At 37.6% G+C, this 26,995-nt stretch overlaps 1 protein-coding gene across 1 annotated transcript; it reads right to left on the bottom strand.

The window, feature by feature from the left end:
* Positions 1 to 4,465: 4,465 nt before the first annotated feature.
* LOC119788314 (E3 ubiquitin-protein ligase RNF38-like) lies at positions 4,466 to 24,938 on the bottom strand. Its single transcript, XM_038292569.1, has 12 exons — positions 23,698 to 24,938; positions 15,565 to 15,617; positions 15,266 to 15,447; positions 13,621 to 14,017; positions 11,884 to 12,024; positions 11,578 to 11,766; positions 9,108 to 9,269; positions 8,909 to 9,009; positions 8,731 to 8,812; positions 8,524 to 8,645; positions 8,042 to 8,141; positions 4,466 to 5,331 (listed from the first exon to the last, which is right to left on the bottom strand). The coding sequence occupies exons 1-12, from the start codon at positions 23,987 to 23,989 to the stop codon at positions 5,269 to 5,271; spliced, it is 1,884 nt and encodes a 627-aa protein (XP_038148497.1). The 5' UTR covers positions 23,990 to 24,938; the 3' UTR covers positions 4,466 to 5,268.
* Between the last annotated feature and the right edge of the window lie 2,057 nt (positions 24,939 to 26,995).

Raw genomic sequence — 26,995 nt, forward strand, 5'->3', positions numbered from 1 at the left:
TAATGAAGGAAGTAGTCCATGTGTAAATCAAATGTGATGCATTGCAAAGTGTTTTGTAACTGTGACAAATATGCACAATGTTTAAAACTTGAATGGCATACAGGCTGTGAGGTTTAACCTTCATTATTGTAGAAATTATAGAATCTTTTTAGCATAATTTGCTCATCTGCTATTAATTTTTGGGAAACTATGAGCAGCCTTAGTTAGTAATATATGTGTGAAACATGGCTAAGACAAGGCAAATGGCGTCTGTTTCTGGAAGTAACTGGGCCGCCAGCTCCAGACAGAAATTCCCCATCGCTTCCAGTTCAGTGCAGCGGAAGCAGGTTAAGGGAGTGGGTGGCGATCATGGCAGCAGCAAAGAGGCAGAGGAAGGAAACAAAAGTATAAAGACAAGAAGAAAGGAAAGAGGGTCAGGTCAATGTACAGGGAAAGAAAGAAGTGTTTGAAGAGAGAGAGCAAATGCAGGAAATGAGGTGATGGAGTGGAAGATTAGGGTGTGTTACGGGATGCATTGAAAAACAAAAACTGAGGACTAGAGGCTAAAAATCGGGTGGAACAAAAAAAAAAAGTCTCTGACTCATCAAGCCTATAAAATTATGCTTCTTGTTTCATTAAACAATAACTTTAAAATCAGAGCTGCTGTCACACTGTTTCTTTTCTTCCCAGGCATGTTTGCATGGAGTAAAATAGTTTAGTTTATGTAAAACGAAGAAAATTTTTGTTAAACTCAAAGTCCTGTATCTTCAATGAAGTATCCTCTTTTTTTCTCCATGTCCTGATTGTTTTAGGCCACTTTTATTGGGATCAAAAGTGGTTCCATGTATTAGCACAGTGTATTGTACTGTTGATATAATATCACAGTCATGCCTTTTTCTCTAATATTTGAAAATCAGCTGACCATTGATATTTTTTGCAGAATGAACAAGAAGCATCTTCATAGGAAGTTTTCATTAGTGCAGACAAAGTGTTTGCATGATGTTTGATGAGATTTGTTTATGTCCGTGAGCTTTGGTGGCCATATACGAGTTGCATTTGTGTAAATGATGTGGTAGGGATGGAGCTTTGGAATGCTTCATCTGGGCTTATCTGGTAAAGAACGTATTTTATTTTAAGAATATACCCCACATGTTAGTATCTTGACAGCTCCAGCAATTATATTTTACTGTATCTTTATGATCTTTCATTCTCTTGTAATCCTATTTTTAACATCTCCTGTGTCCGTTTTGCACGACACAGCAGCACAAGTATTACAAGACTGTTACACAAACAAAAACAAACATCTGACTTTACATTGTTTCTCAGCAGTCTAGGAGAACAACTATCTCTCAGTCAAACTGGAACTGCTTCTACTAAAGGGCTCTCCATCCTGGAAAGACCAGGCCAATCTTGATCCTCATTTTGTCCCTTTCCTTATCTGACACCTCCTTTGTCAGACTGTTGTTTTTGTTTCGTTTTTTGTGGTAAAGATGAGCCCTGATTGTCTTCATGTCAACATTTTGGTCCTTTGGCTCCTATGCTAAATTGGTAAGCCCTGAGTTGTAGCTGTTTAGGCGCACATGGCCAACCCAGCAATGTATGTGAAAGATTTGAGAACAACATGTAGAGATGGTGTGTGAAGTCTTTCCAAAGTCCATCTGAAAATATACCTGCAGTTCTTCACAAAAAATTTTCCTTAGTTCTTTTCATCAAAAACAAAGACATTTCACTAAATGCCTTTAAATATAGTGTTTAGGACACTGCCAAAGAGGGTCCACCAGGCATTGCTTTGTAAATGACCTCATTCCTTGGAAAATCCCAACATGTCATTCAACTTGGCAAGAACTGTTATCCATGAATATCTGACCGATGGAAATCCTAACTCAGGAAAGTTAAAATCAGTTGTTAAATTTGTAAAAAAAATTAGTGGAGGTATTTAAAAAGCCCAGGTGAAAGCTAAAATTCATGCAGCACAAAAAAGGTCTAAGCAGAGTCAAATATCTGTTTTTTCAAACAAAATAAACTGAAAAATCTATAGTGACTGATTATTAGAATTTTGTTTTGGGGTTTAATGAAGCATTAATAACAATCACTATGTGCTTAAAGGCTCCTAATGGTTTTCTGAGAGGTTAAATTGTGTATATGAATCTAGTCTAAGTATGACTTATCACGATGTAAGGTGCACCTCCCTTTTTTCTGTTAATTAAAAGGAATTTCACAGTTAGTGTTGGTTTAATACTTTCAAAGAATTTCCAATTGCTGATTTACCTATATAGTCAATGGGAATGCCCCCTTGTGGCTAGCATATTCTACTGCATGGCTTTTGACAGGTTAAATCCAAAGGATTATTTCAGTTTTTAGAGGCTGGTTTGGACCACCTCTAGTTTGAGAATCTTATGTAGGCCTATTTATAGTATTTAGACCTAACTAAATGAGCTGCAAGAATTAAAATTGTATTATTCCCAAATCTAAAAAAAAAAACACTGAGACTGAAACTCATCCTTCTAGAAACAACATTAAGACCTGTCAAACCTGAACTGAATTGTTAAAAATGATTGTAAATGTTGTAAAACATAGGTTTTATGGAATAAAATATAATTAGTTTTATTTATGATTAATGTGTGCATATTTTAAAACAAATGTCCAGCTTTTGTTGTGTAGAATGAGCTTCATTGGGGGACCGGGTGTGTTGGTCAATGGAGAGCAGCTTGTCATTGTTTTATATCAACGTTGAAATATTTCATCGAGGAATAGAGGAAAAAAAAAAAAAAAACACAAACAGGTCTTTCATACAGACACTAAAAAATCTTAGTGTATCAGAAATTCACAAATGACTAAGCTGTCATAATTGACTGTTTTTAACTCAACACACTGCAGGGTCACTGGAAGACTTTCTCTCTTGCACAAGAGTGGTCCTATCCTGTCTGGATGGAGTCATTACATTGTGTAAGTGAGTAAACGCATAATTCAGATATTTGGCTCTAAAGCCAGATCTGAATTTGACAATGGAATATTTAGAGACTGAAGTAATAGTATGATGTGCTCTGTATTTTTTGCTCCATTACGAACAGTGACATTTGTATTTTGTTAGCCTTAACCAGCCCAGGGCAGGCTGCTTGTTAAAATGAGGCCACTTATGCAGCAAAGCCTGGAGGTGACACCTGGCCTTTGTATTTAAACATTACAGCATTTTATAGGTCTATACAGTAACAGTCGCTCTTACTCAACAGAAGGCACAGGACAACAGCACAGCTGCAGGAAAACATGGTGGATAAATCATCTGTACTGTGCAAACACAATGAGTACACTTCAGTTACTGTAAAATCAGAGATTAATTCATGAACAAAATACAGCCAAGATTAAAAAGATCATCTTTGAGAGTTTTAAGCCAATTTCAATGCAAAAGAAAAACATACAAAAAAGTGTTTTGACACTTCATTTATTTAGATGCAGATATGGAAAACCTATGTTAAAAGTTATAAACCATTACTGCTGCTATTGGATTTAAGAGATCAGCTGGCAGCTGCTGCTTAGCAAAATAATTAAATAACCAATAGATTTTGCCACATCTGTTTATATTAAACATCAAGCATATTACTTGTTTGCTTATGTGCATGTAAATAATTGCAGAGTGAAAGGACATGTGCAATAATACTAATGCAGAAAATTTAAAGGATCTTAAGTCAATTTCAAATGTCCGGGGGGGGTTTTGTACAGTGGGATCAATCCCAGCTTTATCAAGCATTTTTCCAGTTTTCCTGTGAGTTTAAGCCCAGGGAAAAACCCGCTTTCAAAAGAACAAAACAAAAAGTCTGCTTTAACAACTGTACTGGTGGTTATTGGCTGGTGACTGGGGCTCATTTTGGAGCCGAAGGATTAGGCTATTTATCAGTCACTAAATTAAACTTAACTTCTCCGCAGAGTAATGCATTTTAGAGGTAAATGTGCAGCAAAGTGTTTGCCAGCTGAAACTTGGCCAAACAGAGTCATGGAACAGAATAAAGACCATGGGAAGAAGAAGAAAAAAAAAATCTACACCAGAAGAGCACAAATTAAAGAAAATAATGTTAATGAGGTCCAGTCAAGGTTTAGCCTTCAGCAAGTATGTGTTGGGAAATAAAAAAAAAAAGAAATCACTTTGAATAAAAATACTCCAAACTAGTTTGGAAATCTTAGCTCCTAAAAGTATGAGATGTTTGTTATAGAGCAGACTACGATTTTTAATTAAGGTGATCTCGTTATTTTACCATTTTCTAATTATCCCCCTTTACATTTTGTTCATTATTTTTATACAAATGGTTTTTACCCTGAGGTTTAAGTGTTCAGATGCAGAAGTGTAGCAGCACCATCTAGTGGCAGTTAAGCCAAATACACTCATTAAAACCAGTGCTCTAATTACATTTAAACAAAGTAAACCGACCTATCCGAATTAAAACTTTTACACTGGGTCTCACCCTGGACTTAAGAACAATTACAAAATACAACATTTAAAAAAAAATCATATCAAGCATTTTATTTGGTATATAGATATTCATAGATTTTTACAGTATATATATATATATATATATTTATAGATATATATATGTAACATGTGCCACTGCAAAACCACGGACAAACTTCCTTTAAAAAGAAAAGGAAAATATTTGTTAAATGTCAAAATGGTGTAATGAAGCATTTGTAATTAGAAATACATAATGAGGTAACGGTCAGACAGAAAACAACTAATAATAATAACGGCAACTGAAAAACACAGCAACAGCATGGACCCATAGTGTCAAACCCGAGAAAAGTCTATAACATACATACACACCGAGTATGCATCCAGACAGTGCATAATCATAGAAAATGGGAGGAAATGACAAAGAAAAAAAAACAAAAAAAAACATCTGTTACTCTTGTCCAGTACAAAACATCTCATGCATACTCTAGGATACCTCAAATCTCTCCCACATCTACAAACACAAACACTCGTGTACCAAAGCCCTGCATTACAGAGCAGATCAATGTTTGTATGCAGACCCACACACACTCACACACTACTGCAGGAAGGCGAGTCATTCACTTAAACATTGTGCATGTACAGAAAGGAAAGGAGTGTGACAAGTTTTTAGGTTTGAAGAAAACATTAAATGTACAATAAAATATTTATCAAAGAAAGAAACGACCATGGAGAATAAAGTGCTCCACCAACATGAAAGGTAACGCTGCATGTGTCTGTGTGTCCATCAGGAGCAGGCAGTGCTAGATGAGTTAGGCCGAAGGCAGGAAGTGCATGGCTCCCTCCTGTGGTCACTCCGAGTCTCGCTGGACCTCCGAGGCATCGGCTCGACAGATAGGACACGTCCTGTTGGCCTGGAGAATAACAGAGGGGAAATTTAGAGAGTTTATGAAAACCCAAAATTCTGTTTTTCATAGTATTAGAGCATCAGACTAATAAAGGGTATTTTATTATAGGAATGGGGAGTTCAGCTACTCTCTTCCAGCGGGCTGAGTCCCAAAAGGCTATTGTTAAAGAAGCTTTACAGAGCGCTGCACACAAGCACTTTCATAGAAAGTTAAGATGGCAGAACTAGTCGTGGCAGAAAAAGACCCTCAAGCAAAATAAAAGCATGATTTAAAATAAAATCCATTTAAGAACTGGAGGGACATTTACAAAACGCGTACCGGAGTCTGAGTGAGAGCTTCATAAAGCGACTCTCGGATTCACTTACAGAGATGCTGATATGACTTTTCAAGCAGGAACCTGTCCAAACTGTCTGAGGCATCAATACCGGCTTTAATTATCATGAGCTTAAATCAGATGGGACCTAAACCCTGCAGTGATCTATATGGGGTATTGATGAACCAATTTAGACGTACTAAAGATTGCTATGAAAGAAAACGGAGCTCCTTGAACGCCTCAGAGCCGCGCTGCATTAATGCAGTACCTCATGTTAAAGGACAATGCAAAAGCCTTAATGGACATACTTTCCATATCAAAACCCCTTTTACCGTACTGAACCGAATATAGGACGACCCTGATTAAAAGACGACCCTCTCTTTCGGGGACCGGTTTTTAAGAGCAAAACAAAAAGAAAAGAATGACCATTTTAATCAACTATTTTATATTGAAGAACTAACAATTTCATTGAAATAATATTGCATCGAAGGATTTGTGTAATTAAACAATATAAAGGAGAAAAAAAAAACACAGTAATGGCACATTTAATTGAAATCTTGCAACACTTCAACTTAAATACAATCTGAACTTTTCTCAGAGAAGAAATAGGGGAGTGTTGGTCTAGTGGGTTAGAGCAGTGCGCTTGTGCTCTGAAAAGGTTGCATGTAACTGGTTCGATCCCCACAGCCTCCACTCTGGGTCCCTGAGCAAGACCTTTAACCCCACACTGCTCCCCAGGTGTTGCAAAGTGACAGCCCACCACTCCCAAGGGGAAGGGTTAAATGCAGAGGTAAATTTCTCCAGTGTTAGATCAATAAATTTCAATTATCATTATTATGAGGTTTTTACACAAACGTCCTTATGCCTCATCACTCCTACTCTCACCCTGCAGCTCTGCATTTGTGTGCAAGTGTTCTTTTGCCAATTGCATTTTTCCAGTGGCACGGGAAGGGGGGTGCTGCGGGGGCTGCAGCCTCCCTCGTCATAGCATCAGCCCCCCATGGTGGGGGGCTGTGGAGTAACATAATATTGTACTTAAAAACATGAAATTATTTATATATTTATTTTTTAAAAGACTGTGTTTGATATGGGATTAAAATGATGGGCTGTGTATAAGATATAAACTAATGATTCATTATTTTAATATTTCATAAAAAACTAGGCTACTCCCCCGGAAGCTTCCGCCACCTCACATTCGTTAAGGCATGGCTAGCAATAGGCAGCAGAAACGTATTTCTGACTATTTCGAGGTAAGAAATGGTTTTAATTCCCCTATACTGCCGCCGAGCATTTATTTAGCGTTATTTATTTCTTATTTATTTCTATATGCTGTGCCTATTCGTCTTAGTCCTGTGGCTGAAGAAGTCTACGCTAGAATAAGGCTGCATATCACTAAATATTATGTCTGTATTAAGCTATTTAGTGATAAAATAATAAATTGGTTAATTTCTTTTTTTCAGATATGAAATCATTCCCCATATCCATAGTCGAATGGACTTTCAAGACGTTCAATGCTCAGTTTAGGCTATATTTAGGCCATGTTTCATTCAAGTATTCCTGATCCTGTTGATTGGGAGCTGTTGTTTGTTTTGAATGATTAAAAGAGAAGAAATAAAGTTTAAAATGTTCATGCTTTGTTCCGATGCATTTTAAATGGCAGTTTTTGGCGACAAATGTAGGCCTACAATATTATGTTAAAAATGTAAGCCACAGCCCTCAACATAAGGACGTCACGTGTTTTCCAACCCAGCCATCAGCCCCCCTCGCTTGAAACAGCTTCCAGCGCGCCTGCATTTTTCTGGTCTTTTTGAACGTTCCATCTTCTGATATTGCACTCTGTAACTGTGCATCTGCATTGACCACCATTGTTTTAAAATTGGCGTCATAGCTCTGCCTCAAATGTCTGCAAACTTGTCCTACTTTTGATCCAGTCCGTTCTGGGCAGTGACTATTAGTAGCATCCTTGTCACTTCTTCTCTGTTGTGATTAAAACAATAACCAAAGCCACAGTGAGGTCACAGGCTTTACCAGAAACTGGTGCCCTCTGCTGTTGCGGTCGTGTAGCGATCCGAGACAACTGTTAGCCTGTATAATTGGTTAGACCCCCAATTATAAGACGACCACACATTTCCACGTTTCTCACAAAAAAAAACAAAAAAAACCCTTGTCTTATATTTGGGCAAATAGGGTATATTGGTCTCATAACAACCTTAATTTTCTACAGAACAGATTTTTTTGTTTGCATTAACTGTAAGCCATTATCTCCCAAATTAACTGTAATAAGCTCGACATGTATCACTGTTTGAATACAAGTTTTAAACATGGAATAAATCACAGAGACGACAACTTAAATAAAAGTTTAGAGTATGTGATAGATTCTGGGGTCAGGGGGTGCCGACTCACCCTCAGCCACTTGTCGACACACTTCCCATGGAACTCGTGACTGCAGGGAAGAACTCGCAGCAGTTGACGGGATTCAAAATCACTCATACATACCACACACCTGTAACCAGACATGTGTTAGTGTACTGTGCTGCAACATTCAATTCACACTGTAAACACGCCCTAAGCAATGCAAACATTTTTTTGGAAGATCGTACTTGAACCTGTAACAGAGATTGACAACATTATTCGGAGACCTTGTCTGTTTAGGTCATGTTATTCCAACAGCAGACAAATAGCTACAGTTGTCTTAAAGTACCAAAATCACCTTTCAGGCACCATGTGTGGAAAACTTCGAGTTGCTTCTGGATTTAGAGAAATTACAAAATATGCAGATTAAAGCTAGAACTTAACTGCAGTCTGTGGCACAAGGTTCAAAAAAAGAACAAACAATACTTGCCGTATATCAGCATATAAAGGCTTTTTGAAAGGACAGCACTTACAGTGTTTGCTCAGACTGATGGTTATTTGGGTTGAAGCGATAGGAAGGGAGTTGTTCAATGTCCCCCTTGGTCAGTCCTCGGAGTTTGGCCTCTCCCAGGCGCTCCGCAAGATTGAGGAGGGCCTTTGGAGAAAACATGCGGAACAACACCAGAGTTAAAAGTCTGTATCTGGTAACAGCACACAAACAGTGGCGGGAAATAAGATACCTCATAATTCTCCACTTCTCCATCATCTACATCCAGCTCCAGGCTGATTGCAGGACCTGTGGGCTGGACTGGCAGCATTGATCTGTGTGCAAAGAAATCCACAAAAACATTTAAGAGAAGCCGTTTTAAATGGTAATCATCTTTTCTTTTTGATTGGCAAGCTACCCAGTGAACATACAGCACGTAAGGCAGGAGGCTGGGGTGATAAGGCGAAGGTGGAAGCTGTTGGGAACGGTACCGCCGCCCTGGGAGACGTCGAGGGATGAAGTTTGGATAAGACTAAAGGGAAGATAAATAACATGGTGATATGTCAGAATGTTCACACCCACAAAGAAGAAATGTCCGCCTTTTAAATGCACTTGGTTGTCAAAGCTCACCACTCCAAAAAACTCCTGTGTCAGGGGCTCATGGGAGAGGAAGTGGAGGGGTGTAGAGTGTGGGGTGAGGGCTGGGTGTGCAGCTGGGGAGTAGTGAAGCCCAGCACCCAGAGACAGATGCTCGCCCAGCAGCTCCACATCATTTTCTATTCTCTGTAAAGGCTGGAGAGGCAAAACAAAACAGCACAAAAAAAAACACATTTTAAACACATTCAAAAACAGTTTAAAACTCATCCAATTTAAGTGTTTTACAAATAATAAATTCAAAACACTCCAAATATATTGTAACCCAATATGATTGAAAAACAAAAATATCATCTTTTTTCAAATGAAAAACCCGGATATTGAATAGAGTCAAGTAACGGCCATCCTGACAGGGAGTAAAAAAAACATCCATCAGTTAGAGATTATGATTAATCAGCAGCTTAAAAGGACTTTTTAGGTCAGTATACAGTACTTGGAACGTATCAAAGCTCTATGCAGGCTGACCTAAAAAAAACAAACTCCCTATGCAACTTTGGAGGGTCGGATCAGTCACCTTATAGCAGTCTGAGCTCCACTTAAACAATGGAGTTCACCCTCAAAAGTTGTTGCTTGGCAACAGAACAGATATGACGCTTACCTGATCAGATGTATTTTAGGTGCTGATGTAGGATTTAATCTAAAGGGCTGATTGTGGCCTTGTCTTTAAAAGTAATGCCATGACTCGATCCGAATGCCTCAGATTATAGCCGCTACCCTCTGACTGCTGTGCTGAATCCAGGCAGCCTTCAGCCTTATGGATGTCATTGCGTGGCGATATTTACACATATTATACTAGTAAAAGTGGGAATACAGCCTTCTGGAAAATAACTACAAAAAAAAAAATTCCTCACAAATGTAGTGACTGGACTGGATTATAAAACCCAAAACATATGAAGACGAGTACATTAGCATGTATAACACAGTAGCTATATGAGGTATTCGGATCGAGCTCATGACTTTCCAGTCTGCTGGTCCAAAATTGTATGTTGAGAAAAAGTTACCATGCTGCTTTAAAGCTTTTATTAATTACATATTATTCTAACCAAAAGGTTGCATCTAACAAGAAAGAGCAGATATCCCTTTGACATAACTTAAAGAAGTCATGTTTTCCATGTAGATTTCAATCTAAATGTTTTTTTTTAATTAATTCACAAAAGATGTGGACAATTTTTTAAGCATTATAAAATGAATAACCCGCCGGTTCTTAGTGTCTCTTATAAAGTATAACATAATTCATTTGTACTAATGATTATCATGAGCAAACAAAATGCACATCAGGTTGAAGATGCTTTAAAAGAAAAAAAAATAGGAAAGAAAACTGAAAAACATGCTATCAAAAAAGCTACAAAAAAAAATAAAAAAATTAACATGGAAGAAATGTAAAATTCTTAGATTGGTGAATATAAACCAAGTTAATGGGTTGCATTTTAGATGTGCCTGAAATTGTGAAATTTCACTCAACTGCAGGTTTAGTTTTTTTCCCATTTTACTTAACTAGGTGATTTTCCATTAGATGTGAAAACCTCTTTCCATAAAGCTGTACTGAATGAAAAATTCTTCACTTTACAAGTCTAAGACAGGGACTGTAACATAAAATGAAATTTACAAAGTTATACAAAACTTGAGCTGATAACACAAACAAAATATAATTAAAAAAAATAATTAACTAGATTACAAATTAAAACAATTGGAATCAGCTTCAAGTGCTCATAATTTGGATTCACATGAATAATAAAATCAGTTGTAATTTTACAGTCAATCTCCTACTTGTTTTATGTAAAAAAAGAAACAAAAGAAATATTAGAAAACTGAAAAAGAGCATTACAAGATCAAAAGCCTAACAATTAGACAAAAGTATAAAGTTCTTTTATAGAAAAGAGTATAAATAGCTGAGCCTCTTGTGGCAAAAGAAGACCATCCCATCCTTCAGTGGAACAGAGAGATGTACTAATCCTATAAATTTGTAATGAGCTTCAGTGAAGCAGGTTAAACCGTTTTGAAAAGGGAATCATGCAGTGGTACATTACATCATTTTTATTCAATACAGATTTAATTTGAATACAATATTTTAATAATATTGTATCTTGACACATATCAAATCACAACAACCATGCCAATACTCACCCCTATTCTCTCTCTTTGACACAATTTGAACAGGAATTAAATTTGTACTTTGAAGACTTTGACAGATTTACCAAATGTTTAGTAATTCTCGTATTATTCAAATGCTTTTTCTGCTGCATCGCTCTCTTGATCAGTTAAACCAATATTATATGTTCCAAATACTTCAACATTTTTATTAATGCAGCCTGCTGTTCTGTTCCAAGTGATGAAGGTAATCCGCTGTAACATGGCATACCTATTATCTCTAGTTTTAGAGATAATTATTATTATTATCATTATTATGTAAAATACGAATGTCTGTATACTCTGACTTCGTACTCACCGATCGGGCCTGCTGTGCTGGGTAAGGTCCAAACTGGGCGGCCTGCGGCAAGTGTGGCGGGTGGTGGGAGAGATGCGTTGGAGGGTGGGTGAGGTGAGGAGGAGGAATCAGGAAAGTAGGGTCACTTGACAGCAATGACGGGAACGGGTAGGGCATGGGCAGATGCTGAACGGAACAAGTCTGCAGAACCTGAAACATTAAAAAAGGTTTTAGTGAGTGAGGTATGCTGGATGAAAAATGTTAAAAATACGAAAAGGGAGGGTAAAGAATACCTGTTTTACAGAAACAGAATACAAACACACTTACAGGAGGAGGGACACTGCAGACGGGATAATGCTGCCCGCTGAAAACCACAGAGCATGCTGGGATCTGCTGCGGAGCAGAGCGGGGGGGAAGGCCTGGTGGCATACCCGGAGGAGACACAGGATATGATACCGAAACTGGACCCTGAAACAAGAACCCAAAGAGAACATATTCACAACTTTATACACACAGACTAAAACCGAGCAGAGAGCCCGGTGTTCTACCAGAACAGCATTCGCCATTCAGATTGGATCTAACCTAAATGAATTCTGAGTCACAATATAAAGCATAGCCAATTTTTTCTATGATTTTCAACATGAAAATCAAACATTTAAGTTCCCGCACAAGTTTTTTTTTTTTTTTTTTAACTACTAAAATAACTTATTTTAAATTCATATCTACTAATATGGTTTTATCTAAAGAGTCTTCTTCTCTGAACATCCCGGAAACTTCTATCATGTCTGGCCGTTTTTGCATCCACGAAATAACAGTATAATCAAAGCTGATTTTCTTTTTTAAAAGTTACAATAAACATGTTTTTGACTGTCAGTACACTGCTGCTAAAATTCAATGTGGGATTAATTCTGTTTCGCCTGTGCTCACATGCATATTAGAACAATGTATGCAGATCTGACAGCGTATGCTGTTCTGACAGAGCACCGGAGCAGTAGCAGCAATATTCACAGATGTCCTGGTTAAAATAAATACATTCTAACACATCAAAAGTTTTTATTGTCCAGTGAGGTATATCAATGGAAACAAAAATCGATTGAGCCCTCAACACTGAGAATAAGGGACACAATTTGCTTTACAACTAAAAATAAAGACAAGGATAAAGAACACATAACACTGACTGTAAGAACTACAACAATTAAGAAAATACAAATCACTGAAAAGAATGTGGAAATGTTTTTATTAAAAGCTAGCCTGAATTACTGAGTATTTTTGTTGAAACAGATTTGGATCAGTGGTGATCAGTTTGGGGCGCTGCCACTGAGAACGGCTGCTCACCAGTGTTTGGATCTGATCTTTGGTATCTAATAAAACCTGATTTAACGTGATGATTTTGGAGGCATCGGCTAGAAGACTGGAAGCTGCATTTTGGACAAGATGAAGGCAATTGAGGGATGAAAGAGAAACCGAAATAAAAATATTCTGGAGCCAATTAGGACACAAATTACCTTTTTTAAAATCAGGAGGATTTAGAAAAGGTTTAACTTGGAGAAGAGATGGAAAAAGATAAGTTGATTTTACAGAATCAAAATGCTTTTAGATTTTTTATGTGAGCTGGCAATTACAAATCAGACAATCTGACAAACTGTTCAACTATATCTGCTATTATTAGTCTGGGCTTTTATTTCATTTCCACATTGCGTTGATTTTAGGTGAATTTTTTTCTAAAAAAATAAAAAAATGTGCCAAAGGAAAAGCATCAATGTGTCTGTGTTATTCACATGAAGAAGAAGTGATATTTGGCTAACATTTTATTACCCCTGTGTTATTCAAATTAGTTCTGGAGCATTTCCAACACGTAGATTTAATCTTCAAGACAAAATTACAAGGTATTTTTTAAAATCCAACTACACCAAGTTTACTGCGAATATATAAACAGCAGGTCCGTCTCATCATCTTAAGTTTATTTTTTTTATTTTCTAGAATCTTCTCTTTATTCTTAACAATGCCTGATTTTTTTCAGCACATTTACTACAAATGAAGCCGCTTTGTTCTCATAAAACCCACCTGCTCCTGCAGATCTAGGACCCCACTGCTCTGTTGCTGGGATGGGTGGGGATGTGGGTGCTGTGGATGGGCGCCAGGGTGCAGCAGCCTGGGAGACGGGTTTGGTGATTGATGATGAAGGGGCCTAGGGGAGGGGTTAGGCGGATGGTAACCTGGGCGGTCTTCAGGGCCTGGAATTGGCCCCCTGGGAGGCTGCTGGCTGTAGGGTGGGTAACCCTGAGGAGGAGCCGGGTGCCGGTAGTTCTCATCCTGATGTCCCTGCGACGGGCCATGGTGGGAGTGCAGATGGTGATGATGGTGGCTGTTTGGGTGGTGATGGTGATTGTTGTTGCTGTTATAGTGGTGGTGGTGGCGAGTCAAACGGTCTCTCCGGCCACGCTGGCGTCTCATTGGAGGACTGAAGTTAAACACAGACACATAAACTAAAGGAGGGGCAATGGGAATCGTGTTGATAAAATAATAAAACTCAAGAATATCTGGGTAAACCCTAAACATTCAATGTCAGACGCCATAAATATTTAGGCTAAACAAATGATATATCACAAACAGCATTCTTTTTGGTAGAATATAATCTGGATATGAAATAAAATCTCAGTGATAAAACAACAGGGACACAACTGAAAAGATCAAAGAAATTTTCTTTACAGAGATTTTTCTCAAAGGAGTACAGGTAGTTAAATTCTTTTGGCAATCTTTTGACTGTTATGCAAGATTATTAATATTCCTGTTTTTGTTTAAGAGATATTTAAACACATGGTTTCCAACTAAACACATCAATCACCTATTTTTGTCTTTTGTAGAGGCATTCGGCTGTTACTGTACCATTGCTTTATTGCCTTAACCTTGATTTCATGGTGAGCAATCTTTGAGTAACATTTTATAACCCGTGTGTTATTTCATCTTTTAAATCAGCCCAAAAGAAAAGGGGGAAAAAAAGAAATCTGCAGCACATATTGTTGATCATTATATTATATCATTATATCATTGTAGACTGATGGCAACATTAAAAACCTTCATTGATCATCAATCCCTACTACACAGAACAGCTTTAATCATATGTATGCGAACAATTATTAAAATATAATTTTAAAAGTTCAAATTTGACCAGAAATGTGAGGCTAAAGGCACACAGAGCATTTATTTCCCCCTCAGTCTAGATTTTTACACATACTCTCCTAAATGAAGCAGGAAGGAGACTTTTTTAAGAACAAGGAACCATGAATATAATTCAAATGATCAAATAGCCTTCTGAAACTTTTAAAATTGGAAAAAAAATTCTCCAGGTCTCCTGAAAACAGAATTAATGCTGTAATTTATTAATTTATTATGGTTAAATCAAACACACTTTTTTCAGTCTGTGGTTATATAAGAAAAGAATAAATAGAAACCACTTAAAAACTTAATTTTTCCTTCAGTTATTGTTCACTTCATATTCAGATTTGAATATTCTAGAATTAGCAGATAGATGCAGTGCATCAGTTTTTTTATTGCTAATGATTCCCTTTGTCAACATACAAGGGGATGCCATGTTTTCTGTGCGTTTTGTCTTCCTTGGTAGATTATCATCTAATGTGCTGCCAAGTGATACAAACTAAAGCCCACCTGTTGCATTACGATCTTTTATTATGTCTCTCGGATAACCTACCTGCGGCGGTTTCTGACGGGTGTGTGGCATCTCTCGGGAAGGTAGTGGGGGTGGGATCTGCGGCTGGGGGGCAGCTCCCACGGCCGAATGGGGGAGGAGGGAGTGGACTGAGGAGCCGGACCGAGGTCTAACATGGACTGCTGGGAAAGACGCTGCCTTTTGGGGCTCGGGCTGTCCTCCATCTGCACATAAAGGAGAGAGCAGACAAAAAGGAAGGAGACATAAGACTGAGTGTACAATGAAATACAAATTCTATTCAAACCAGGAGCAAAGCAGGAACAACAGTCTTTCATTCTTACTTTGTCTCGATCCTCGTTGCACACATTATCTGGGTGAAAATGCAGCACTCCTCCTGCAGATCACAGAATTAAAAAACTCAAATCAGATAAAAACGGAGCTGAGAAAAACAACATCACAAGACTGACTGATGTTTGCTTAGCCATCAAAAACACATCCACAACAAACAGAGGAGGCGGGTCATCTTTCACCCACAGCAAGTTAACCAGGTTGTTGAATAGTTCAGTTTAATGCTGATGGGAGAGATTTAGTAATGTTAACAGCTTTAAAAGATAAAGTGTTTACAGCAGGTTCCCTAAAGAAAATTGGGAAAAGAAAGAAGCAACAGCTGACAGATATGTACATTATCTCAGCATGTGTTAGTTGGACCTCACAGCTTTACTATAAGAGTCAACGTAAGGCACCTAGAAGGATAACGACAAACCAGGCGGGGATTTACAATATTTTCTTATGCAAATGAAGAAAGGTTGATTTTTTTTTTTTTTTGTTCTAGAGCTTTAGAAACTGAATTTGCTTTGGCTGCAATTGCAGGTTAGATAAACAAGGGATGCAAATTGAAAACAGATGCAAATTTGATAACCATACTCCCAATTCTTTGGATTACTATCTACATTCAATAAACCAAAACATTAGCAGCAAAAGGCGGTTCAAAATGTGGTTTTAACAGAGAATCTGCTCTTCTACACTGCAGTGATACAAAAAAGCTCTCACTATAACCTAATAACACCTACAGCCACAAATACCGACTTTAAGCTTTTATAATGGATAGAAGGCAAACTATTAACCACTTATGGCGACACAATAGGAGCCAAGCTGCCCCATTCACCCTTCTTTCTCCTACAAGTTAAAAAGAGTAATTGCATACAATTATTTTGAAAAGCACTGCAACAAAACTATTTTAGATTAGAGCTCAACATTCAGATTTGTTTAAGACTTTATATAAAATCATTTGTTTTTAATGCAAAACCTAATTAAACAATAACACTGATGTAGATTATTTATGCACATGAAAAGCCAAAGAAATGACAGTTATCAAGTAATATAGTTTTAGACTGACTTAGAACCAAACCCTCTGCATTTTGCCATTAACATTATGCTGGAGTCCATATTGTGGCAGCAATACAGTATAAAAATAATTACTAGCATGGCTGTTTCTAGTGGAGGTCGGGTGCAGAAGATTCCCAGCACAGTCAATGTGGTCTGTGCTCACTGCACTTGGAATATCTGGCAAGGAGAGGAAGACAGCTGTGCGCAGGATTGGGGAGGCAGCAGAGAGAGCCTCATGCTGGCTGTGGTTTAAGAGGGAGGAGGGGGGCTGGAGGCCTGGAGATGATGGGCAGTGACCTGTCCACCACTGCTGACCCGCCAGCTGGAGGGTGTAGTGGTTAAGGGTCGAAACACCCCATGAAGGTTGGGCACCGTCTGATGACATCAGCTCCAGGCCAAAAGCCAACCACAGTCACAATGGGGAGTGGCTGAATGTATAGCATCATGTGATGTACTCAATAAGACAGCTGTTGTATGCAAATATGTAAAATATACATATTTGTGCAAAAAAGAAAGAAGAAAATTCCCCCACCTGCCCAGAAACCATCTCCCTGGACTGGGAAATCCAATCCCTCGGATATCCTGAACAAACAATGGATGTATATCCGACTACTCTGGTAAACTTTCTCACAATCTTTAGTTAACCAGAGAGACAAACAGTAATGGCAAGTTACCCATTATAGGAAATGATATACTGAGGTTACATGTCATCTACTGGCCTGAGTTAGGCCGTTTCTGCTACAGACGATGCAAGTGGACTAACACTAGACTGGGGGGGGATTTTTTAAAGATTTGGTTAACACAGAGGATCCTCAACCATCATCAGACATTTACAAATTATTGTAGAGGCATCTCTACCTGCACTGGGGTGTCCCAGATTCAGACTGGGATTACAAACGTATACAACTTCTCAACGTAGAGGATGTTGACTCTTTAATTGGTCTGCTGAGCCACTGCTCTCAACATGGCAGAGCTGTGGCTGAAGATTATCAAACAAATTGCCGCAAACATCTATAAAGCTTTAGAGGCGATACATGCAAGCAGGTTTGTTCGTAGAATAGATACCCCCATCTATGCATCTCTCAGATGTTTGAGGCTTTATGGGACTCTCTCCAGTAAGTGTCCTGTAGATTTCTGAGAGGCTGCTAACTAGACTTAGTGTGCAGCAACACAAAAGAAGCTTTAAAGATCTGGATGTTCCGCAGAGATGTCATGGAACGAACAGTGTGTTACTTTTTAGCAGGCTACAAAGTCAGAATAGGAACAAAGACTAAGAAAAAAAAAAAAAAACAAGAAAACTACAGAAATATTTTTTCCACAGCATTCTAATGCTTTGTCATGTTTTTGTACATGGAAATAATGCAGTGTAGTTCTAACGTGGGCAGACGTGTGTGTATATATATATATATACACACACACACACACACACACACACACACACACACACACACACACACACACACTCTAAATAAATAATGTCCCGAACAGAAGGCAAAAACTGATATCTATTTAGAAGGAAAGTTGTTTTTTGTTATGGCAGCCTGAATTGCTAAGTCAGATGTAAAGACAAAATAATATAAATATATAAAAAAAAAAAAACGTTGAACCAAAATTAAATGAAATTAAAATTGCATTGCAATTTTTTTAAACCAGCTTAATGATTTATCAAAAATAAATATAACTTGTTTTCTTTCACATACCTGCATACAATTCAAGAAATTTAAAATGTAGGCCTGAAACAATCGATTATTGAAATAATCGTCAACTAATTTAGTAATCGATTAATCGTTAAATGGAGTATAGAGACTGTAAAACTTGTCTATAGCTGACAGAGCGATCCACTAGTAGCAATTATACCAAGATTGTAGAAAAAATATATAGATATATAAACATTTTGCATTAAAGATTAAAAAAAGAACAAAACATTCTCATCTGTCAATATGCTCTGTCCAGAACTCTTCAAGAGGAAACATTTCACCCGTTTTAATTTCATAAAAAAAATCTTCATTAAAGGAACCTTTTTCTGTCCCATTATTAGTCAAAAAAATAAAAATAAAAAATAAAATAAAAATAATCAATAGATCGATCATAGTTGCAACCCTAGTAAAATTAGATATCCTCCAATCACCAGAGTAACCTGTTTGGTTTCATATTAGAATGATTTGGATCGTATTCTCTGGGCATTAGCTTTGGTGTGACGCACTTCATGCTCTTGTTAACCTGGCTAATTCGTTGAGTCTCCACCACAATGAAAGCATCAGCCAGTAGTCTAATCGGCAACAGATTAAAAAGAGAAAAATCTTGGGAATGTTTTTAACAAGGAGGAAGCTCAGATTGGCCATGGGAATGGCCATTTTTGGTCAAATTTTAACTTGTTGCCAGAGGAGGAAAACTTAAAAAAAAATAAAAACTCTGGAACTTCCAATATGCTCCTTTAAAGGTCATAAATCACATTTCAAAATATTTAAAGAATTAGGAGTATAGTTTAGTAAATATGATCTTAATCAAACAAGGACTAATATTTTCTGACCTATAACCTAACCATGTTTAATATTTTGGAAACCAAACTGTATTTAACAAGCAAATTAGCAAGACTTATTCTAAGGAAACTTCTCTGCCAATAATATTGGGTTCTAGCCCTAATAAAAGAAAAGCATCGACTCTCTTAAGGTTAAATTGGACGGGCGCCCATCCACCCAACGCATCAGTTGCTTAGAAGCTAAGAACATCCTGACAATAGCTGATGAAAGCCCAACAGCAAGGTCAACACGCTGCACCTTTATATATCCAGAATTCTTTTTTTTTGCTCTTTCTTCTGCATTCAGTCCACATATCCCTCCATTTTCATGGAAAACTAGGTCTAGTTACGCCAATTCATCCCAAGGGCAAAAGGAGAAGGGATTTCAAGCCAGAACAGAAGGGTTTCACTGGCGAGCAGACGTGACCCTGTTTCCTTCAAGCATAGTTGCTAGGGAAGACTGACACCATTTCTTCCTCTCCAGACAAATGTCAGAAGGCATGACAGAAAACAGAGAATTCGGTCTAAGCAGGCAGAAAATGTTTAACGCATTTAGTGTTGATGTAGTGTCTTTAATTACAGCAATGTGGTGTTGGATTTAAAGTGGTGCTGTGAGTCCATGTGAGCAGATTCTAATAAGTACGATCAAATAAACGTACCCGGTCTCTGTATGCACGCACACGCAGACAGGTGCTCGGCTGACAACATTAATGTTCAAGTCTCCTCCACCCACTTGGCTGTAGCTTGTTAGATTAGGAAATACGTCTCTCTGTGTGGTTTATTCCAGCTTCTTGGGGACAAACATGACAGTTGTAGGAAAAGCTGGATTTTAAACAATCTCAGAGGGTTTTTTTTTTCCTTTTCTTTTCTTTTTGATAGAATCCAGACTGCTGACAGAAGTTTTCTCCAGCAACTTTCCAGTGGTCAGCAGGGAAAACTCAGTGAACCTTGAAGTGGAAACTCACGGCATGAAGAAATACGGGTGTCTTGGTTGCAGCTTAATATTAAAATCTGTTTTATTCAATCTTTTCTGTTATGAATGAATGTTTTATGTCAGTCATTACAGATAAAATTTGATCTGAGGTCCACGTACTTGAAATATCTACCTTCTTCTGCCATGACTCACTAACAAAAATCTGACAATTTTAGGGTAGCACAAGAGTTTTAAGGCAGCTGAATCAAAGTTTAAGACAATTAGTGATCATGGATAAAAATGACAAAAACTGAACAGAGTAAAACTAAGTCAGCTAGTGTTGCAGCAGTAAGCAATCTAAGGCAGACAGGGAAAAAGATAAAAATCACAACCAGGGAGCTGGATTTCATTTCAAACTAAATTTCGAAGGGCTGCTTCAAGGCTTTGAAGTGCTTTGGATAAAGAATGCCATGCATTTGGAGTAGACAGAGCGAAGCTTTCTGTTGGATATCTAAAACTCTGGGATATGGGCTCATCTCATCTGATAAATGGAAAATGTTTTTGCATTCAGTCATCTTAAAAAGAATTTTTTTTTCTCCAGTATTTAGCCTAGACTCAACTGGCAGTGTAAAAAACGTGGACAGAACTGCAGAATCCAGGTAGAACAATAATTGCTTATAATTACAGGTTCAAAGCACAGTGCTTAGCTCCTGAAGCAGAAGAAAAACTCTTCTATAGGTTCTATACACACAATTAATTGGAACAAAAAAGAAAACATGAGCCAAATGTTTAACTTGTAGAAACAGAACGGAGAGAAAACATTAGCCTGAGGCAGGGCTGAAATTATCGGATTAATCATGAATAATAGATTATTGGAATATTCGTTAACCAATTTAGTAAACGGTTAATTGTTAACTGGAGTGTAGAGAATCTAATGCAACTATACTAAAATTGTAAAAAAATAAAAAAAAATAAAAAAGTTACAATTTTGCATTTGCGATAAAAATTGTTTTCCATCTGTCAATATACTCTATCCAGAACTCCTCAAGTGGAAAAGTTTAAGTTTCACCAGGTTTAATTTTACAAAAATTTTTCATTAAGGAACCTTTGGCTATACGAAAAAAAAAAAAAAAAAAAAAGATTTATCGATTCGCAAAATAATCAATAGTTGCAACCCTAGCCTGACGTGTCTACGAACTCCTGCCTTAACCCATTTAGGCCGGGAAAGCATTACCGCATTTCTACCATTCAAGCCGGGGGTGCTGTTGCGTCATTCTACCATTGACGCCGGGAGAGCATATAAGTCAAGCAAGAAGAAAGAAGTTTTTTTCAAGCAAACATGGAGGAGTTTGACAGAGAAGAGTTGTCGGAAGGCAGTGATTTTGAGGAGTGTGTCGGCTTTGATGACGGTATAGATGAAATGATGACTTTGAACGCGCTGAACCAATCGAACTACCACCGCAATGCACGGAGTGTTTTCAACCGCACACCTGGAGTGAAAGTTGATTTGCCTGCAGACGCCACACCGCTGCAGGCATTTGAGCATATTTTTAATGAAGAACTTTGGATGCATCTAGTTACCGAGACGAATAGGTACAGTGACCAAACAAACCAAACTCCAACAAGAGCAAAGATGGCAAAGTGGTCACCCGTGACTGTGACGGAGATGAAGACATTTATTGGGCTGTGTATGTAAACCTCTCTTCAGGACGCAGTTCCCCCAAAATATGTCCCGGGACAGATTTGTGGCCATCTGGAGGTAGGTTGTATGCAATTTATAACACAGACATATGCATTATTATGCATAATAATACTGTTAATAAGTAATCATCAGATAGTTATTTATGTAATGTTTGTTCTTTATTTTGAAAACGTTTTATATTGCACATTCTCAATGAAGACATGATCACATATGGAAAAAATAAAAGGTTGAATTTTTTTTTTTTTTTGATTACTGCTTTTCACATTTTTTTTTTTGGAAGAATTTCAAAGATAAAATATATTTTGAGTTCTATCTGCTACAGAAGCTGAGATATCAATAATTAAGGCGTTGACACAGTTGCTGAATTTACAGAAAAACTTCAGGTTTTAGGGGTATTTTTTAAAATCGGCCATAGGTTTTTAAGGTGTTTTTTCCAGGCGTTTTAGGCCTAAATGGGTTAAAGGTTTTCAGAAGTTTAAGCAGTTTTAGTAAATATCTTTGTAGCTAAATGTTTCAAGTCATATTTTCCTTTAAAAATACATTTTAAAGTACGGCATATCTCGAAATTTAAATTGTTTCTAAACTGCAGTTAATACCGTGATGAAGCTAGGAAAGCTCCTGAAAATCCAAAAAGCAAAACAAAATGATAAAATTATGATACACTTGCAGATCATGTGATAGGTAAACCCCTTTTTTTCTAAGATTTCTAAGAAAATGCAGATTTAAATTTAACATTTTTTTATTTCAAATTAAAATACTCTTAAAATGGATAATATACAACATTCAGCTTTCACTTCTATTAACGCAGTTTTTTTAGAGTCACAAACTGAAACTTTGTGAATGTCAGCGACCTCTCAGTAAATATGAGACCCATGTTTGCCTCTTAGCTAAAATAGATTAAAACATTAATTCTGTACAAAACATAATGCTTTTAACTAACATGTTTGAAATGACACACTTTTATTATGAAACAAGGAAGCTATCGTTTCCAATTTCCTTTAATCCTACCAATTTGTCACATTTAAATACAGCAGTTAACCATAAGAGTTTCTAAAAGAAAACCTCTAATCTATGTGGCCTGTAGGCCCTCTGAGCATGAAAACTGCATTTTTTTTTTTTTTTTTTCATTTTTTGGAGGGGAATATTTGATCCCCTTTGATCCTGCAGGTCCCATGGAGTTACCCATCTCTTAAAACCCAACTCTTCTGTTTTAATTGATCAAATACAGCTTTGGGGAAGTGGTTGACTTGTATTTACCTAAAGTGGCCGGTTGTGTGCAACCAATGTTTTGTTAAATTAAGTAGACCCAACATTTTCTTTTTTTTTTTTTTTGGTGCATATGATTAAACCCTTCCCGGCAGATCAACTACACTGTAGAGCAGGGGTCTTCAAGGTTTTCCAGACCAAGGTACCCCAAACTGAGGGCGAGATGATACCCCTAATTATACATATTGTATGAAATTGCTTTATATCAAACTGCTCCTATAGTCACTTTATTACAGATGAAGTAATGTGACAAAAGTTATTTCACCCTGGGATTATAAAAGTATTTCTGATTCTGATTCCTGGTTGATGGGACAGGTGTTGTGAATGAAAAGGTGCCCAGCTTGAAAGAGCTCCTGAAGACTGAAAGACATCTTCTGCCTCCATTTATCTGTTTACATCAATGTCTTGAGTTCATGTTAATATGTATTTAAAGACATTTCAATTAGTGGAAAAAACTTTCACGACCCCCATGCAGTACCACTGCGGACCCCTTAGGGGTCACGGACCCCCTGTTGAAGCCCTCTGCTGTAGAGCATCCAGCTGACCCTCTATGCATCAGTTGACAGTGGCACTCAGAGTCTGATAGATCTGCAAGTGGCCTGCCTACCTGCCTACCTACATCCCTCAGGGGGGCTCACCCTGTGTGAGTGCGTAATGATGCATCCAGTGTGGTAGTGGCCCCCGCTTACCTGCCCCGGGGTGTCGGTGAGCTCCGTGTGCGGAGTGGCGCTGCACCCCAGCGGACAGGTAGCTCCCCTGGGCGTGTTGCTGAGGCGGCGGCAGCGGTTGTTGCTGCTGCTGGCCCTCCGGGAAGCTCCGTCCTCCGTGGTGCGGTGCCCAGCCGGGGTTACTCGGCGGCGGGTAGCTCACCCCTCCTCCGCTGGCGTTCATCAAGCCTCCGTCGTTTCCCGCAACGCTGCCGTTCATTGAAAAGTGATAGAAACCAGATCGAGAGCGCGACCGAGTCCTGGGGGGATCCATGGCCGGAGAGGAGGTGGTGGATAGATGGATGGATGAGGAGATGCTACCGCTATCTTACTAAATACTTCTAAATATTAGCTCCTCTAAACTGCATCTAAATGAATATAAAGATAAATCAAACCTGGAAGCTGCAGATTGGAGGAAGAACCGATGTCAAATAAAATGCAAATACTATCTGCATCAATCCACTAACACTGCATGAAATTTACAATTCCTATTTGATTTCCTTTTTTTTTTTTTTATTATTGTAATCAAAATATCCAGAGTAGTTTCCACGTATTCTTCAAAATAAATCGACAAGTAGCAGAACAAGCCGTTGGTATTTACACAGTAAACACCGTCACGGGAATTTAAAGTATTTAATAGGCACAAGTGAGCTCGCTGCCTTCGCATATATTAACCATCAACTTAAAATCGCCTGCTCTTTGTCGTAAAAAAAAAAAACTAACCAAGTTTAACAGTTCAAGCCGTGAACCCGAGCAAAGATGGCTAGCTGGCACGCGCTAGCAAACTAACCCGGATAAGGGGCATTAAATAAAAGTTAACAGCATAGATTTATAAGGAAAAACAGAAGTCAGGTGGAAGGACAGGCTATTGCACATAGCAAAGTTACACCCCCTCTTTTGTGTTGGCTAACTAAACCCGCTCGTTCATTAACATAATTTCGATTTTCCAGCGAGCCCGAGGCTAACAGGAAGCGAGGTCTACGGGGGAAAACAAGTCCAACCGTGCCGACATTACAGCCCAGCTAACGCCGCCCTGCGCTAACGCTTAGCTGTAGCTCCGAAACAAGAACCAGCGGCCGACGCCAACCAGCGTGAGAAGGCAGACGGCAGCGTTGTCCGGCAACTAAAGCGGACGGGTTTTTGTTCAATTTAAATCCCCTCTCGCATTCGCTATCGGGTGTTTTCTCTGGTCAGCGGGGAGTGGAGGGGAGATCAATCAATGGGAGTCTCGCATCGCTGTCAAGTCGCGATCAATCGATAACAGAGATCTGTACAGCTCGTTTGGGCTATATCTCAAAAGTATACTGAAAGCAAAATAACAATTAAAGCTTGGTTTCTTAAATATGTTTGATTCTGCTTTTGTCGTACCAACAATCCGCGTTAAACCTTTTAAAATGAGGTGTTTGTTTTATCAGAGTTGACTACTTTGGTCTGAAAACCCGCAGGCAGCTGCTCCGCTCATTAATAATTCAGCAGCTTCACAGCAGAACTACTATGAAGCAACGCTTTAAAAAAAAACAGTCTTCACACGGGTTTTATTCGTTAGATATTAACAAATGCACATCATTATATAAATAAATCTACCCCTTGTTTATTATTAATCTGGACACTTTCTTTCTTACAACCTAAACCTGGATTAACACAAAGAAAAACTGAACGATTTAAATGCCACAATGAACAAAGAAGCCCCCCCCCCTTTTTTTTTTTTTTACTGCTGGGCAATCAAATTTTACTCTAAAATAAAATAAAAAAAAGAAAATGGGATCCACAAATGTAATTCAATGAGTTCTAACATCATTACATATAATTTTATTTAAATAAATATAAAGGTACATTTTGCGTGGGCAAAAATAACTCAAAATTGCATAATGAATGTTTAAAAACAAATGTTGCCCACCATCCATACTGTCATCAGTGGCAGAAGTTTAGTAATAAAACCAAAATAACAGTCAGAGTTTTTTGTTTTGTTTGTTTTGTTGATTGGTGTTTTCATTTCTTTTAGGATATTACACTATTGATATTTTTTTGTGCCATCTACGTTACTCCTGCAAAGAGCATATTGAAATGTATCTCATGGAGAAAAAAAATGCACATGGATCCCACCCAGGAAGGAACAAACTACAAACTAGTACTTATAAATTAACACTAGTAATTTAAAAAAAAATCACAAAACTGAAAAAGCAATAATAAATAAAATGCAAAAAATTATAATTTAGTAAATTAGAATATTGATTTTGAGTTTCTTATTTAAAATAAATTCTAAAAAACTGTCCTAGACAAATTAAAGTACCTTGCTCATTAACAGTGAAGCGTAGAAGTTTTATGAAACCTTCCTGAACATCAAAGAAAACAAGTAATTTCAGTGAATGCCTCAGTGTTGCTCAACAAAATGCACATTCAAGAGCTCCATTAGGCTTGTTCACTTGTTTGTTTACATACCCTTCCATTAAAGACAGAAATAAATTCTCTGCCTGTAAATAAAAATTGACAAAAGTAATAAAATCATGACACTAATATTGAACATATATAAATATATATATGTATATATTTAATAACACGTATATATTAATTATATTTTCAATACTGTTATGAATATGTACCGGTATGTATTAATACATTTGTTTTGTATTTGTATGTCTATTTGTTTTGTAGCCTGCTTGTGATCTTTCTACAATTTCCATAAAAAATTAAACAAAGCGCTTCTCTAAAACTAAATTTGAGTTCAAAGGCTCTCCCTTGCTGCATGAAAGACATAAGAACCCCACTTGAACATACCCCAAGCTCAGCTTTAACATATTGTCGCGTCTTAATCCTTCACAATACACCATCGTCATAATGCCAACTCTCCTTCTAGCACAGAGGTGCCAAGACTTGGGAATAATGATGTTAAGACTTGAATTAAAAATTACAAATAAATATATTTATATGCTTTGAAGCTTCAGAGTTTTAGTCACAAATAATAGACACCCATGATGGCCATCAGTCTGCCAGTAACAATATATTACTGCTTCCAACAATCCAGATACGATTTAGTGCTGAACCTATATACTGCCCTGACATAATAAGACTGACATCTAAACAAGGCAGAAATAAATAAATTGGCTGAAATGCTGTAACGTTAAACTGTTTTGCCTCTAGCTGAGAACTCCAAAAAAGTTATGATTTAGCATAAATATAAATGCATACTCTTTATATACATCAAATTTGTTTATAAAGAAAGGTTACTTCTATTTATTTTAAGTTTTTAAATATGAGACATTTGCTTAATAAAAATAATGAA

This window comes from Cyprinodon tularosa, unplaced genomic scaffold (genome assembly GCF_016077235.1).
Source record: "Cyprinodon tularosa strain WSP-4 unplaced genomic scaffold, ASM1607723v1 ctg314, whole genome shotgun sequence".
Taxonomy (NCBI): Eukaryota; Metazoa; Chordata; class Actinopteri; order Cyprinodontiformes; family Cyprinodontidae; genus Cyprinodon; species Cyprinodon tularosa.